This window comes from Uloborus diversus, chromosome 4 (genome assembly GCF_026930045.1).
Source record: "Uloborus diversus isolate 005 chromosome 4, Udiv.v.3.1, whole genome shotgun sequence".
Taxonomy (NCBI): domain Eukaryota; kingdom Metazoa; phylum Arthropoda; class Arachnida; order Araneae; family Uloboridae; genus Uloborus; species Uloborus diversus.
Genome location: NC_072734.1, coordinates 122,373,635 through 122,390,166, shown reverse-complemented (window position 1 = coordinate 122,390,166; position 16,532 = coordinate 122,373,635). Strand labels below are relative to the sequence as shown.

General features: G+C 34.6%; 1 protein-coding gene across 1 annotated transcript in view; it reads left to right on the top strand.

Moving 5' to 3' along the window:
- The window catches only part of LOC129220301 (nucleolar protein 8-like), a 45,314-nt gene that overhangs the window by 21,555 nt on the left and 7,227 nt on the right, over positions 1–16,532 (top strand). Inside the window, exons 7-8 of the mRNA XM_054854699.1 lie at positions 24–123; positions 13,084–13,151. Coding sequence (XP_054710674.1) covers positions 24–123; positions 13,084–13,151 — 168 coding nt within the window. The remainder of the gene's footprint in view (positions 1–23; positions 124–13,083; positions 13,152–16,532) is intronic.

The window sequence follows — 16,532 nt, the reverse complement described above, 5'->3', positions numbered from 1 at the left end:
GATTTTATTTTTTGTTTCATTAGACTTTCTGCTTTCAAGTTCACTGAAGAGTACTAAAACTCAGTCTGATAATGTTTCATGGATAAGTCAACCTCAAGATATACCTTCAGTAAAGAATCAGTCGTAAGTAATTTGTCTATATGATTTTTTTAAATACATCGTAATGCACATTTAGTTCCTATAAAGTAATAACAATTTGCAGTAAAGCAGCTGCATGTTATTCAAATTATAGTTGTCTGCTCAAACGTGATAACGAGGGGCAGACTGGCCCTAAAATTTTTATGTGGAAAAATATTTTTGCCAGCCATACCCAAAACATTTTGGTTGTATTTTTTTGAACCCAAAAAGTTTCTAGTGGGGTTTTTCATTAAAAAGAAAAGAACAATTTTTTCGAAGACAATCTTTCAACCCCCCCCCCCCCTTCTTGTAGTACGGACAACTTTTCTCTGACTGGTAAAAGAGGCAATATATTAGTTTGTTTAAAGTCATGCTTTACTTTTTTGTTCGTTTTTAATGTGTGTTGCTCCTGGGTATAGAATATCCCCAATTTTAGGGGGTCCGGGGGTTTCTCCTCCAGATTAAATTTTGAAAAAAGGTATAAAATTCTGCAGTTTGAAGCCTTATAAGGGGTAATTGGAACGGGAAAAATATCAGGAAAAAAAAGAGGAGAGCAAAACTTTTTTTTTAGTTTATTTCACTAATTAAGATAATAAAACTTGCTTTTTGCTCGACAAATCAATAACAGCAGTCGACAGTCAGAAAGAGTGAGGGAGGAGAAAAGATAATGCACTGTTACTTGCTCCAACGGGTTACGGTGCAATAAGAGTTTGGTCACCCCTCAAATCCACCAACAAATACAACAATGAATTAAATACAAACCAATCAGTAGTGAAAAATGCTTTAAAAGAAATGGTGTACTGTACAGATTTCAAAAATGGAGAACGAGAGAGTTACATATTATCCATTTTTACTATTCATAATTCAAACACTTGATGATTAATAAAATGAAACACACTTTGCTTAGGAGTTTCGAAGACTTATCTAGTTATTTTCAAGGACTCTAGACTCTACGAGGTCTGATCGAAAAGTTGCAGGACTTTTGAAATTGCGCGGGAACAGAGAGTGCTAGAGACTTCCGGTTGGCAGCATTGTTTAGAGTAAGTCTTCCCGAGCACAGCTGTTGTTTCATAATATTGATAACCTTCTCCAAACGGAAGTTACAGCTGTTTTACTGAAGCCATTTCTTTGTTTCTAGCTTTTTCGTAATGGACAGGAAAGTAGAGCAGCGCGTTTGCGTCAAATTTTGCGTGAAATTGGGCAAATCATTCGTGGAAACTTTCCAAATGCTTCAGGACGCTTTCGGTGATGAGTCGTTCACGGTGTCGTGAGTGGTTCAAACGGTTCAAGGAAGGCAGAACTTCAACAACAGATGACCCTCATTCAGGAAGGCCTTCAACTTCAACTGACGATGCTCAAGTGGCCAAAGTGAATGCCCTAGTGCGTTCCAATCGACGTTTACAGATTCGAGAGATGGCAGAGGAGTGCCACATCTTATTTGGGTCATGTCAGGAGATCCTGACCAAAAAATTGGAGATGAGAAGGGTTGCAGCCAAATTCGTTCCACGTCTGATGACAGAGGATCAAAAAGTGCACCGCCTGGAGGTTTGTCAGGAGCTCTTTCAAATGGCCAGTTCCGACGAAAACTTCTTGAAAACCATCATCACAGGTGACGAGAGTTGGGTTTATGGCTACGACGTGGAAACGAAGGTGCAGTCGTCCCAGTGGAAGTCAAAAGGTTCACCAAGACCCAAAAAAGCTCGTCAGGTGAGATCGAACATCAAAGTGATGATCACTGTTTTCTTTGATTCGAAAGGTGTGATCCATCATGAATTCCTCGCAGAATGTGAAACAGTCAACAGATTTCGCTACCTTGACACCCTGAGAACTTTGCGTCAAAAAATTAGGCAGAAGAGGCCTGAATTGTGGGCGACAGGCAAGTGGTTTCTCCACCATGACAACGCGCCCTGTCACACCGCCCTCCTCATCCGCAATTTTTTGGCCAAAAACAACATGACAACCCTTCCCCAGCCCCCCCCCTATTCACCTGATCTGGCCCCCTGCGACTTCTGGCTGTTCCCCAAGCTGAAGTACCCGATGAAAGGACAGCGATTTCAGACGATAGAAGAGATTTAAAAAAAAAAACGCGTGAGCAGCTCAACAGCATCCCCCAAGAAGAGTTTTCCAGGTGCATGGGACAGTGGAAACATTGGTCGGAGAAGTGTATTTCCTCCAGAGGGGAGTACTTTGAAGGTGATAAGTTAGAATAATTGTTAAAAAATTTTAATAAAGAATTATTGAGAAAGTCCTGGAACTTTTTGATCAGACCTCGTATGTGATGTAGTTTTAGACTCAGGTCAGAAAAACACGAGATCTAATCATTTTGTTTGAAAGTAATCATTTTTGTTTTTGGTTGCAAAAATGATAATTTCAACATAAAACATAAGATTCCATCACATATTTTTCCAAAATAAATATTTTAAATTTTCAATGGAAAAAAAATATAACAAACAGAAAATTAAACTTGTTTTTTAAATTTATGCTACAACACTCTCAAATTTGAATGATGAAGCAAATGGTGTATTTAAATAGTAAAAATGTCTATTAATATTTTCTGCTGGTCATTGAGAGAATTATATTGTCTTGGCTCGAATGGAAAATGAATTTAAAATTTTAATTAGAAACTTAAATGGATAGACTGCACTTGTAAGCTTTTAGTTCTATACATATTAATTCCTACTTTTTATAATAATGAAAAAAAAGCTTTTTATAGCTTTTCTGTAGAAGATGAATGACTGCAAGATTTAGGAAATATAGATAAAACAGTTTTATATTGGGCATTTGTTTTTGTTAACTGCATCCCCCCCCCCCAGCCTTTCTCTAGAAAAGAAGTAGCAGCAGCAAAGGTTTTTCTCTTTCGTTAAAAAAGAAAGTTGGGAATATAGTGTGAACATTACAGACATTTTAGGACAAAACTCGAAATTTTTGGAATTTTAGGACAATTCCTACCCCTGGGCATTTAGCAAAATCCCAGCTTTCCCCAGTTTTCCAATGCAAGTATAATTTAGTGGTGCCATCAGAAAAATGTCCAAGGAGGGTGAGGCACTTAGCAAAAAAAAAAGAGAGAGAGAGAGAGAGAAAACTTCTGATCTAATAAGGAAAGGAGCTCCGGGGGGTTCTACCCCTAAAAAATTTTGAAAGTTTAAAAACGCCATTTTACTTTCTTTGCTGATGTTTGGGGACAAAAAGATGCAGTTGTCTAATCGGAAAGTAGTAGAAATTGAAGCCTTAAAAACGCGAGTATAGACCATTTAACGTTTGGGTTAACGGATGGAGCCCAGGGAGTGCCCCCAAGCTTTTTTTTTTAAATACATCGAAATCAATTCTTTGCCCCACCCCTCTTCCCAATTTCGAAATTGAAGTTTCAAAAACGCAATTGCAGACACAATTTACATGATACAAAATTTTACGGGAAAGAGGTGCTGAGCTCTTCCGTGAAATTTTTTTTCAAAATTATGGTCCTAAAAACTTCAGAAATATTTTATATTCAGGGGCTATACCATTTAAATATGTTTTAAGTGTAGTTTAAAAAACTTAACTTTTTTATGATATTAAAGAAAAAGTCTGTTCGGGGACTTATTTACTGAAATTCAAAGAAATCATCAGCCTTCAAAGCCCTCCAGATGGTAATCTTAAGGCTAGAAATGGGGCGCTTATAGAAATGGGGTGATGAGGAGAAAAGTACAATGAGTTTGCGCGCAACTATTTTTACTTTTCCTGAAATATTTATATACTTCTGAAATTCAAAATTCGTAATTCAATTTCCTTTAATGTTTGAAAATTCTGATTCTTCAGAAGTTTTCAAGCAAATCTTAAAGCCTATGTTTGTTTTTTTCTATAATCATTATCATCATTTTTTTTTCTTTTTTGAAGCAGTGAAACATGCTCTTTAGTACATGGCAAATGTTAATGTACACTCCTGAAAATAAAACTGAAACACTTCAATAGTTATGGAGAACCTAACCTGGCAGCATTAAGAAAGCTACGCAGATCTTAATTATTGCATTACGACGCTATCAGGTTAGGTTTGCCAGAACTACAGTTTTTATATAAAACGTTTGTCTTTAATAAGTAAATCAATTTTAATGAAGTTGAAATTGTAAAATATATTACAAACAAATGGCACCAGTGAAAGAAGGAGAACACTCAAAATCATTTACTTTCGCTGCAGAGGTAGTTCAAATTTTTATAGTAATTTTATAAAGCGTATTTGTAATGAATTGACAAATGGTCCTTTTCTCTGTAATGGAAATATAATTGAAAGAAGAATTAACAGTATATTCTTTTTTTTTTCAAAAGCAATACCTTTGTACCACTTTAATTGTAGCCTATTATATTTCAAAATTTATCATTTAACACCAAGATTGCAGCATAATTCAAAAAATTAAATAGTTATTAAAACATATTAAACTCATCTCAAAAGGAATGGTCTTGTCGTAGATTGAAGACACAGAGCAAAAGCACGTTCACGAGCACAAGTGAATCAAAACAGCGAATAACATAGGTCCTTCGTTGTTCCTCCAAAACAAAGCAAAAAAAAAGAGAGAAAAAAATTCCCGCCGTTTTCAAATTACTTATTTAGTTAAATACGTCATAAAACTATTTTGTTACGGGTTGGTCACTGGCACTGGTGGGAAAGTGGAAAACTTAGTAAAAAGTAAAGAAAGAAAACACAGCTGTGCCTCAGGACTAGCTGTGCCTGGTGTGTGAAAACGACTTAGATTTGGACCCCCCACAGATCTGTCTCTTCTCCCTTCAGCATTCTAGATAAGGAAAGGCGATAAAATTGTTCGCCAAGAAAAGTGACCATTCCAATATGTCGAGTTTTACACCCCATGTAGTAAATCCTGCTGCCTGTTCCCCTTATTTAGATAAACACCGACTCGGGCATAATCGCACAAATGACTGGTATATTTTGAGGACTGATATAACACTGACACAAAAATGACGACTGGTTATCTTTTGTTTGGGAAGGGGGGAGGGTACCAAACTCCTCTCTACCCCCTCTCGACACTTCCTAGCTATATGACTATTCCAATTAAAGCAAATATCTTCATGTGTATATCAATAGTGCTTTTTTAAAACGAGATGCGAACTCCTTACTCAGACGAAGCCAACTAGCAAGTGGTTAAAGAACCATTGGAACTGGAAAAGTTCTTCTAGGAAGCAGGCCCGGATCTATAAATTTTGGGGTCCCCTGAAAAACTCTGTAGGGCCACTCCGCAGAGGACAGCAGTGTACCCCCATTCGTACCGTTAATAAGAACTTGGTGCTAGTTTTTCTTTTTTTTTTTTCAATTTCTTGGGACGTTGGGCCCTTTCAAGTCGTGTCCCCCCCCCCCCCTGCATTGCGGGGTTTGCTTGTACGCAGATCCGGGCCTGCTAGCAAGACTAACTGCGCATTTTATCAGAATAGTTTCGTCAAACATTTACAAAAACAATTTTATGCTGAAATTGTGGGAAGAAAGAGGAAAATCCAAACAAAAGCACCTGAAGCCAGGGTAAGCCTCAGGGGGCCCTATTGGAAGCAATCTGCCCGCACCTAAAATTCATGATTAAATATCAATTTTCATGAGTTTTGAACATTTTCCACTCAAAATTATGGCTGACAGCGGCAAATCCTCAAAACAAAAAATTTTGGTTTTGAGGATAGGCCACTTTGCAACTCCGAGGCCCCCTGTTTTTCTGGAGGCCCCAGCTATTGCCTCATGCGCCTATGCGGTGATCCGCCACTGATTGTTTCCTCCCTTCGTAACAAGATACGGCAATAGTTCGGCAAGAAAAGAGTGACCACTGAACGAGGAAAACCATCTATCAACATCCTCTTCTCCCAATTGCAGTTATGATTGATTCTAGAAACACGAGAACGGCCCAGGGTCTTAGAACAGCCGGCCAAGCTAAATTTTTTTTTTCGAAGTAAAATTGAAGAAAACGATACGTACACGATGAAAAAAAAACGGCCCAAGTTAGGTGCGGCCCATGTGGAATTTTCCACATCTCCCACAGTCCGCCCCTGGTGATAACTACAGGATTCAAGAATGTTTTTTTACTTTATTATCTATTTGATAACATTGAATGAATCTCAAAAAGTTCTGGCCACAACAACATATATATATACAGGGTGATTCTGAATTCATCATCAATATTTGGTGGGGAGGTAGGGAATAGGAAAAGAACACTATTTCACATAGGAAAGCATGGGCGCAGACGTCATGTAGTAGGGCAATATGAATCCGGTTAAATGATGGAAAGAAAACATAACAAGAAAGTGGTAAGAGAAAAAACATTTATTTGTGCATCTTTTGTACAGACGTACAAGAGGTGCTCGAAATTCTGACCATTTGCTAGATTACATGCCTCACAACGACGTTGCATGGACAACCGAACTTTCTGGAATATGCCTGGCGTTTCCCGGATGTTTGCGGCGGCAACCGATATGCGTGCTACAAGGTCCATATCACTGGCAACAGGGGTCTCGTACACCATGGTTTTCATGGCACCCCATACAAAGAAGTCTATTGGAGATAAATTCGGTGACCGTGGTGGCCAACAAACCGGTCCACCGCGACCAATCCATTGAGCTCCAAATTTTCTGGTCAGGTAACAACGCACATCATTTGCGAAATGTGCTGGAGCGCCGTCATGCTGGAACCACATTCGCCGGAGAATAACAGCAGGAACCTCGTTCATAAGACCCGGTAACACAGTCTGAAGAAATATGAGGTAGTTTGCGCAATCTAAACGGGATGGTAGTAAAAACGGTCCCAGCAAACAGTCGCCGACGATCCCAGTCCACACATTGACGGCAAAGCGTTGTTGCGCAGCTCGAACTCTCGTACCGTGTGGATTCTGATTAGCCCACACATGCGAATTGTGTGTGTTGAAGACACCTTCACGAGTGAAGGACGCTTCATCTGTGAAAAGAACATACGTTGGGAAATTGGGATCAACGGCTGTTCTCTGCATGAACCACTGACAAAAAGTAACACGCTTGGGATAGTCCTCTGCTTCCAGTAACTGCACTGTGTGCAAATGAAAAGGATGTAAACGTTCCTCGTGTAGTATCCGCCACACTGACGATTGTGAAACTCCAAACTGGCGAGCAATACCTCGTGTGCTAGAACTTGGCTGTTCTTCGATAGACTGTAGGACAGCTTCCTCGACTGAAACTGTCCGTGTTGATCGGCGCCTGCCTCGATCAACATTAATACCAGCAAATGATCCAGTTTCGCACAGTTGTCGATGCACACGTGAAAACATTTGATGCTGTGGCACGCGCCGGTTGGGGTAGCGCTCTGCATACATTTGCCTAGCTCTAAGACAGCTTTCTCCTGCGGCACCGTAAGTTAGATGCATATCTGCAAGTTCTTGAAACGTGTACCGGTTCATGTTACTTCTGCGAAGTCACCTTGTCGAATGACGACTGGCTGCACACGGCAGACAGCTATGCGCGTTCATGGGAGATGCGGACACACACCGCCCTCTGCACCGTCATGCGTTCGTTTGTGCCCATGCTTTCCTATGTGAAATAGTGTTCTTTTCCTATTCCCTACCTCCCCACCAAATATTGATGATGAATTCAGAATCACCCTGTATATATATATATATATATATATATATATATATATATATATATATATATATATATATATATATATATATATATATATATATAATATATATATATATATAAGGGGCTATGTTTTAATCCAACATTAAAAAAATACTAGAAATATATTTAAAACTAGGAATTGTTTTTAATACTTGCTGTATATATATAAAAAAATAATAATAAAATTTTAAAAAAAAGTATGATTTTTATTATTGCATTGTTTAAAAATTACCAGTGTTTATTTTTAAAGTAATTAAAAATAAATGTAAAGAGATTAAGGGTTTTCTCAAACAGGATTAGTAAAACTGATTAAAAATCAAAATCACAATAACTTTTTGTGGCATGTGTCATGCCACTTAATGCCAAAGTCCTGGTCCAAACACTGAATTAAGTTGCATTTGTCCTATGCATATTCCATATTGTACTATTATCTACTATTTGATAACATTGAAATAAATCTCAATCAATAAGTGTTGGCCACAAAAATACACTTACAGCCAAATAAGTTTTAATAATTTTATACGAAAAATAATGATAAGAAAATGGAAAATACCAGCAGTAAGTTAATAGAAAAAATCGAAAGGTTGAATCCAGAGCTCATCATATATATTTAAAGGTTAATGTTTTAATCCAAAATAAAAAAATTAAAAAATAGATATATTTTTGAGATTAGAAATTGTCTTCAATTTTTGCTTTAAAAAAATCATGTTTGATTTGTTATTATTGTATTGTTTATAGTGATGTAAAATACCCGGGTATATATTTTTAGGGGTAAATACCCAGGGTATATACCCGGGTAAATACCCAAAATGGGTAAATACCCGGGTATTTATTTCAAAAATTTATATTCAACTAATACTTTTCTGTATGTCCTCCATTATGTATATATACAACCAACCATATACAAAACAATAAATTTTTGCCCAAAAATTGTATTTTGATCACATATTTAAAGAATTATTGTGTGAAACAGCTTAGCAATCTAATATGATATTCACATTAATTGTGTTGGATATGCCTTATCAATGTTGATAGCCAAATTTCAGATATAAAAAGCCATTCATCAAAAAGTAAAAAGCTTAACTGGTTACAAAAAAAAAAGCAAACATCAATTTTTTAAGGTCCTAGTCTTTTATAACCCAGTAATATGTCCCGGCATGACATCAAAATGTAACAAAATGTCGCTCAATTTATTATTACTATTTATTTACCTATATCTTATGCAGAAATTTCCTCCACACCACGGACGGATACAAGGGAGGGGCGATGGGGGCGATCGCCCCCTCCTTGAGCCGAGAGACAGGAAATTTCTTCATGTATATTTTCAATACTGAAGTTTCAAAACCGTAATTTTGCATAATATTCGATGGTGTTAGAAGAAAGGGAACTCTTTCCAGGAATTCTTCCGGAATTGAAGTCTTTAAAGCGCAATGGTAGCACATCTCTTATTACTCTGGGGATAGGGGCACGAACTTTCTACAGGAATATTTTTGAAATTGAAGTTCCGAAATCTCAATTTTAGACGATAGATGATATTAGGGATAGGTAAACGAGGAATTCAATGCACTCCTTCGAAAATTTTTAGAAATTGAAGTTCTAAAGAGTAAAGAGTGAAAACAATCGCCCCCTCCTTGAACATTTTCTGGATCCGCCCTTGCACCACACTTAGTTCAATTGTTCAGGTGTATTTTGTATCACACACACACACGCACACATAATATACATAAACATTTAAAATTCATTTAAAATTTTTAATCTTTTATTTTAGGGTTTATGTTTAAAAAAGAAAATAGTCACCTTTTAATACTACCTAAAAATTTTTTTCAAAATGTGCAATTACTAGGGGATTTACCCTGCCTTTGGATAAATACCCAAAAAAATATTTACCTTCCCACCCTACAGGGGAGCAAATGCAAATGAGCAAGGCAACAGAATAGAATATTTTGCTTTTTTTTTTGCTTATTAATGTGAAAACTGTTTCTATATTTTCCATGTTATCACTTAAATATCAATAAAATAAATAACACCATAGTCTTAATAACTTCTCAGTTTATTCTTCCAAACATCCCTCATGCTTCCTTTTTTTTTTCATTTTGGATATGACTAACCTAGATTGTGATTTTGAAATCCTGAAGTTCATAATGAATTGCTTATACTTCTCCAATTATGACATTGAAAAGAAAGATTCTTTGGTTCACAATATGTTTCTTTCATGATTTCATCAAGTCTTTCAATAAAAAATATTATAAACTGTGTAATACATATGTATATATCAGTTTTACCAATTATTTCAAATTTAGATTTAAAAAAAAAATCCCATTCACTTTTTTGCATTTTTTGTAAAATACCCAGTTTTTGGGTATTTACCCAGGCCTTGGGTAAATACCCGGGTAAATACCCAAAAAATATTTACCTACCCACTGGGTATTTACCCGATCCACATCACTAATTGTTTATGAACGTTAACTGTAATTGTTGTTCAAGTAAATAAAAAGAAAAGCAAATTGATAAAGGGATTTCAAACTTGATTACTAAAACTTATTCCAAGCCAAAATCATGATAACTTTTTGTGCCATGCATGATGCTGCTTAATGCCAACGTCTTGGTCCAAACACTGCATTCAGTGGCATTTGTAAACCATATGTCCTATGCATATTCCAGCAATATAGTAACCATGAGTTGCAAAATCATAAGTTATAATAAATTTTGTAAATGTCAAAAGTCAGATTCACTGATTCAAAACCATAGTTTTTTTCCCCGTATACAGTCGACCTTTGTTTCTTATGGTAGATCAGTTCCAAACTACTACTAGGTGAATTTCCTCACATTGGGGACTTTTATTTATGTATCAAATATTTTCGTTGCTGTAGTTTAGAAAACTGGTTTACTTCTGGTAAACCAGGGATGGTAAAAAACCGTTTTTTTTTTCAAAAAAAAAACCAAAAAAACCGTTTTTTTTTTAAACCAGGTTTTTTTGGTTTAAATACTATTTGCGAGAAAAATAATTAATTTTCAGAAGGTAATTAAGGTTCCATGTAATTCAATAGTCACATTATACCTAATTTCTTGATTAATTAAAGAGATAAGAACGGAATCTTGTAACTAAATTAAATAATTAAAATAGCTTTCTGCGGGGAAATATTGATTGAAATGTTTGACTTGATTAACATATTAGTATGCATGTATATATAGACCCTTTATGATACGAATTACTTCAAGAAGTGGTTGTGATGCGGGTTAAGATAAAATATAATGAAGATCCAAGAAAAAAAACTTTATAAAACCAACATAATATGAATAATTATCGAATAAAGGTAAAAGTTATATTTTTAAGCATAATCTTTTCAAAAGAACAATTTTCATATTTTTTCTTTCTAATCTTACATAATGTTGATTTTTATTTACACAATGTCGCAAATATTGAAGTAAAGCAAAATGTACAACAGTACATGATTGAACAGTCAAAAAATCAATTGTTGTTGTACTGACAAAGTTTTTAAAAAAAGTTCTGCTCTACATTCGACTCTGTTCTTATTTTAGAAAGACTTGAAAAAGATATTGACTATCGCTAAAACAAAGAATCAAATCAAAAATACAAAAATTGGAGTAACATGGCTTAAATTACAGCTTATTTACTGGCATACATGTTGCATCCAGCATTGAAGTTTAAAAAATATTAAATGCAAACTCTTTAGAACAAATAAATGTGTAGCAAATTCTATTTCAAGAAATTTTTTTTGCCAAAAACGTTATATACGTGAAGTATAAACATTTTTTTTTAATTTGATTCAAAAAATATTATTTATGTTCACCTCAGAACAAATCTTAATTTTTAGGTGCAAACAATTAAGTTAGACTGTTGATTACCTTACAAGTCAAAGTTAAAATTCCAGGAAAGTGCAAATAAATGGGCAAAAATGTCACACCCCTGCAACAGGAGTGAGCAATATAATGGATTGCATCTACAATAAAAGATTCAATCCTTAGTAAATCTTAACTAATCATGCAAATTAAGCATAATGATGGAAGTTGACTGAAATCTGCTTTATGGCACATATATGAAATAAAAAATATATTAATATTTTTTTTTTTTGATTAAAGCTTGTAATACATTTTAAAAACGCAACTTTGCAATTTTAGTATTTATCTCTGCAACTTAGCTAGGAACTTAGCATAAATGGAATTTTATATTTTTCAATATGTGTGAGAAAATCAATGTAAACCTGTAAAATGGAATTTTTTTTGGCTTAAAAAAAAAAAAAAACATTTAAAAAAAAAAACGTATGGTTTTTTTAAAAAAAACCAATTGATTTAAACCATGGTTTAAACCAACGTGGTTTAAACCAAACAACCCTGTGGTAAACCTTTTAATTATGCTTTATTAGAGCCCTTTAGGCATGGAATAGCCTTTTAGTTGCCATAACTCATGTATCCTGTTGTGAAAAGGTAAAGGGCAATGTCTGCAAAAATGAGTTTTTGATTTATTTGAAGAAACTCATTTTCGATTCCATACTAACAGTACAGAAATGTTGGAATTTGACTTTTTTCTCATGCTTTATTTTTGAGCAAACTTGTACAATAAGCTAAAGTACAATGATGACAAAAATACAGAGAAAGAAAAAGAACAATTTGCAGAACTGCCTTTTACCTTCCCACGGCAGTATTGCCCAATATATTATATGAAGTATAAAGACATATTCGACATTACAAATATATTATACATATTATATTTGTACCTTTAATAACACATGCTCACAGTTCTTATTCACCTCCATCAACCTAAAAATACATAATGCAAATAATTCAATGATGAGCAGCAGTATCTTCCTTGCCTCTGCATTTTTTTCCCATTAATGGTAATGCTTAGTTGAACATCATTTACAAATGCATTTATCCCCTTACAATAAAACAGTGATTGACACTCCAGTTTCCATAACCCCCTCTTTCCAACTGTCTTTGGCCCCCCTGAGAAGAACTTACCCCTTCCCTAAAAAGAATATTTCGTTACTACGAGAGGAAAGAGTAAAAACAAACCTTTTTGTAAAGGTTTAATGAATATATTATGAAATCACAATAGATAAAGCTGCAAAGCAGCAAGGAACAACTTGCAACAACATCTGATTGATTTGCATAACTGTTCTCTCCTAGAATGGACTTCAAATACGAGTAGATAACACAACTTTTACCAAATTTTAAGCTAATTGAAACCTGAAATGCTAATGATTCCCATATCTTAGCTGATCTTTTGCACATCAAATTAAACTTTCAGTTTATAAATAACCATTCAGAAACCTTCAGATATTGCAGAATTTGTATACTTTACATATTAAAACTGTTTTACTCTTTTTGTTTCAGAGCTTCATATTTTGGTTCTAGAGTGAAAGAACCTTTTTTCCTAGTAGAGGATGATTTTCGGTTAAAAGGTAACTTTAAATTTCCTCACAAATTTTGTTAAAATCATTGTTTTATAGTTAAAAACTAATTTTTATATTTAAATCTTATGGAAAGATTTTTTTATTCATCATTGCTGTAGTTAATTTAAATTTTTTTATAAGATTTTCTAGTGGAGTTATATTTAAAATAATTTCGTGTATTTGTATGTGTGTATGTGCTTTTTTTTTCTTTTTTTGAGCAATCACATTGCTTATTGTTCTCACTTGACTGTTTTGATATCCTATGATTTTATTTTTCACCTGCCTCTATCTGCAGCACCACGGTTGACCGGCCTCACAATGCTGCTCCTCTTGCGAAAACCATAGGTTACGTCCATATCCTACACACACACGCATACATACATACACCTACACACATACCCACACACTCATGCCTGCACACAGACACACAAGCATACATACACACACCTACCCACACACTATACAACACCATGCACACGAACACATATGCACATACACACATACCCACACACTCATGCCTGCACACAGACAAACATGCACGTCTACACACACACACATAGTCACGCACATACCCACACACAAACACACATGCCTACATACACACACACTCATGATTGCGAAAAACATAATTTGAATTCAAGATGTCAAAATTCAAATTTTTTTTTCATAAACTAAGTTTAAAAATATAGTTTCTGTCTTTTAATCTGACATTGGATTGCTTAAACAACTTTGAACAAAATTTTATTGTTATTAGTAAACAATGTGTGTGTCAGGGCCATCGATGGATGTCAGACTAGTTGGAAACTAGGAGCCTGGATTGTAGAGTGCAAGGTTGTAAGAGGAAGACTGGGGGACGAAACTGAGATGGGGCTCATTTTGGTTCTTAGCAGCCCTGGCTTGAGCTTTTATTTACTGAATTTTTCTTAAAGAAACAGTTACATAATTTAGAAAGAAAAATGCTTTAACTACTTTTAAAGTACGACAAAATATTTTTCTGACAATAGCATTTTTTATTTCATTACAAAGCAACAGTTTTTATATTAATATCTTGCTTGTTCTTTAAATTTGACAAAAAAAATGTTTTTTTTTTTTGAAAATTTGTCAGAAAAGGAGACATTGTTGGCGCTATCACACACCCTCTGTTGTTTACCCTGTATCAGTGCCTGAAAGGCTTAAAATATTCTAAACTCCTTATTCAAAAGGAAAAAATCTCCATCGGTTAATATGCAAATTTTCTGGCAAAAAATAAATCTCCCAGAGGACTTAAACATTGAGTTGATAAGTAAAAAAACGGTGCCTTGAAAAATTGGTCGATAATGGAGGTGGCCACTAGCAGAAGTTTCACTAATACAATTTTATTTTGCTATGTGAAAATCTAGTTACTGAGCTCTTTTAAGTTTTGATTTATAACTGAAATCTGTCCATTTTTATTTTTTTGTTTAAACTTTAACCATCGTATTTTCAGTAGCATGCCTGTATCATAATATTTATTAAAGAAACATTAAAATTTTACTGTGCGCTTTTCACCCTCACAACTGAAATTTTACAATGTAAAAAAAGAAAAAATTTTTAGTTATTTTTTGAATTTTGAATTTCAGTACTTTAGTCCAAAAAATGGTGTTTAAAGTACATATATGACGAGTTTTGTGAAAAATAGCGATTAGTTTATTCATATTGCAGGCTCTTTAGTGCTCTTAATAGTGCTCTCTCAATTTTTAGACACATAACGTATACCCTCAATATTCAAAAAATTTTATATTATGACAGATTACGTATATGATCACATACACATATTGTGCGAAATGGATAATTGGGAGCATACCCTCAGAAAAATTAATGGAAACATTACTGTTTGTCTTAGTTGTGAATTTTTTTTAAATGTTGATATAAGAAAAGTTGAATTTAAACCACTAAATTAGTTGCAAAAATTACTTCAGTTATGGGAAATAAACATCCTATTTCCTTTATTCATGCACTAAAATGTGCAACATTATGCATATAAATTATGTGACATAGTATGTACCCATATATTAGTGTACTTTTATACAATAGTTTCAGCGAGCTCTTTGCCGTTAAAATCCAGTTTGGGCTGGTTTTAACGAATTTTTATCCGGGGTTTTATCATGATGGATAAAATTGATTTTGCCCAGCTGAAACTATAGCCTACTTATTTTTCATTCTAAACCTCAGGACTTTTACCAATGTAGAATTTCTTTTCTATAATTCAAATGGTTAAAAAGTCATAGATACAGTTGGTAAAAAACAAACCTTTTTTTTTCCCCATATTACATTTTATTCTCCTTCTTATATATATATATATATATATATATATATATATATGTAATATGAAAAATCCTTTGCTAGGCCTTTTCCGTATTAAGTTCTGTTCACTTATATGTCAGCGCGTATGAGTCACAGACATTATTTATTGCACACGTAAATGCTTCTCATACCATATATGGTTAGGTTCTAGGCTCAGCTGTGTTTTCCCTTAAAGTACCTATCAGACACTTTTTTTCTCTCCAGACTTAAGCCAGCCTCTGGCTGCGGTGCAAAGCCCAATAATATTTCGTTATTGCAATCTGCTCCTCCTATATAGATCATGTGAGATCACATGATCGAGGGATAATTATCTGCAATCTTTTAATGATATTCCCTATATAAAAATCGTGGCACAACTAAACAAGTTGGTTAGTTAAGAGAAGTTCCTGCTGGTATATTCTATGTAAAAATAAAGATGTTGTGAATGTAGCTTTGTCCTCTTCCTACGTGGTCGATTTTTACGGCACAACACTGCAACTTGCGAAATTCAAGATTTGTAATAAAAACCGAGCGGCGGTTCTTACAAGCTGGTAGGATGATAAATGAGGGCATAGCTGTAGCATTTTAAAATTTTTACAGCATTGAGTGGTTTGCGTAGGAGGATTTTTTGCTTCAAGACATCGAAACAGTGTCTGTCGGAGTTAACCGCTAACAACAGTGAAACCCATTGAGAATATCTGAAGAAAGAAAAAGAAGGTTTTAAGTGCAAGATGGAGACCAGAGACCATTTCAGTGGAACTCCAGCAAAGAATTTTCCGAGTGCTGGTAATTTGCATCTGCTGAGTGTGTGTGTGTGTCTGACCCATCCAGTATGCGAAAGCATCATTAGGATCCACTTGCTGGTGATAAATTTTGCCACCATATGGTTTACAGTGCTGATCAGATGAAAGGGGCCTCGCTCGTTGAAAGTTCGATTTACAAGGATCTCTTATGTGTTTTTTTTTCTTTCATTCAACTAAAATCTTCAGATTAGGCTGGTGATTGAGTTACATTTTTTTTTTAGATTTCGGAATATGTCATTTTTACTTTCTTGAAATAAGTATTTTCGTTTATATTGTGATTTCTAGG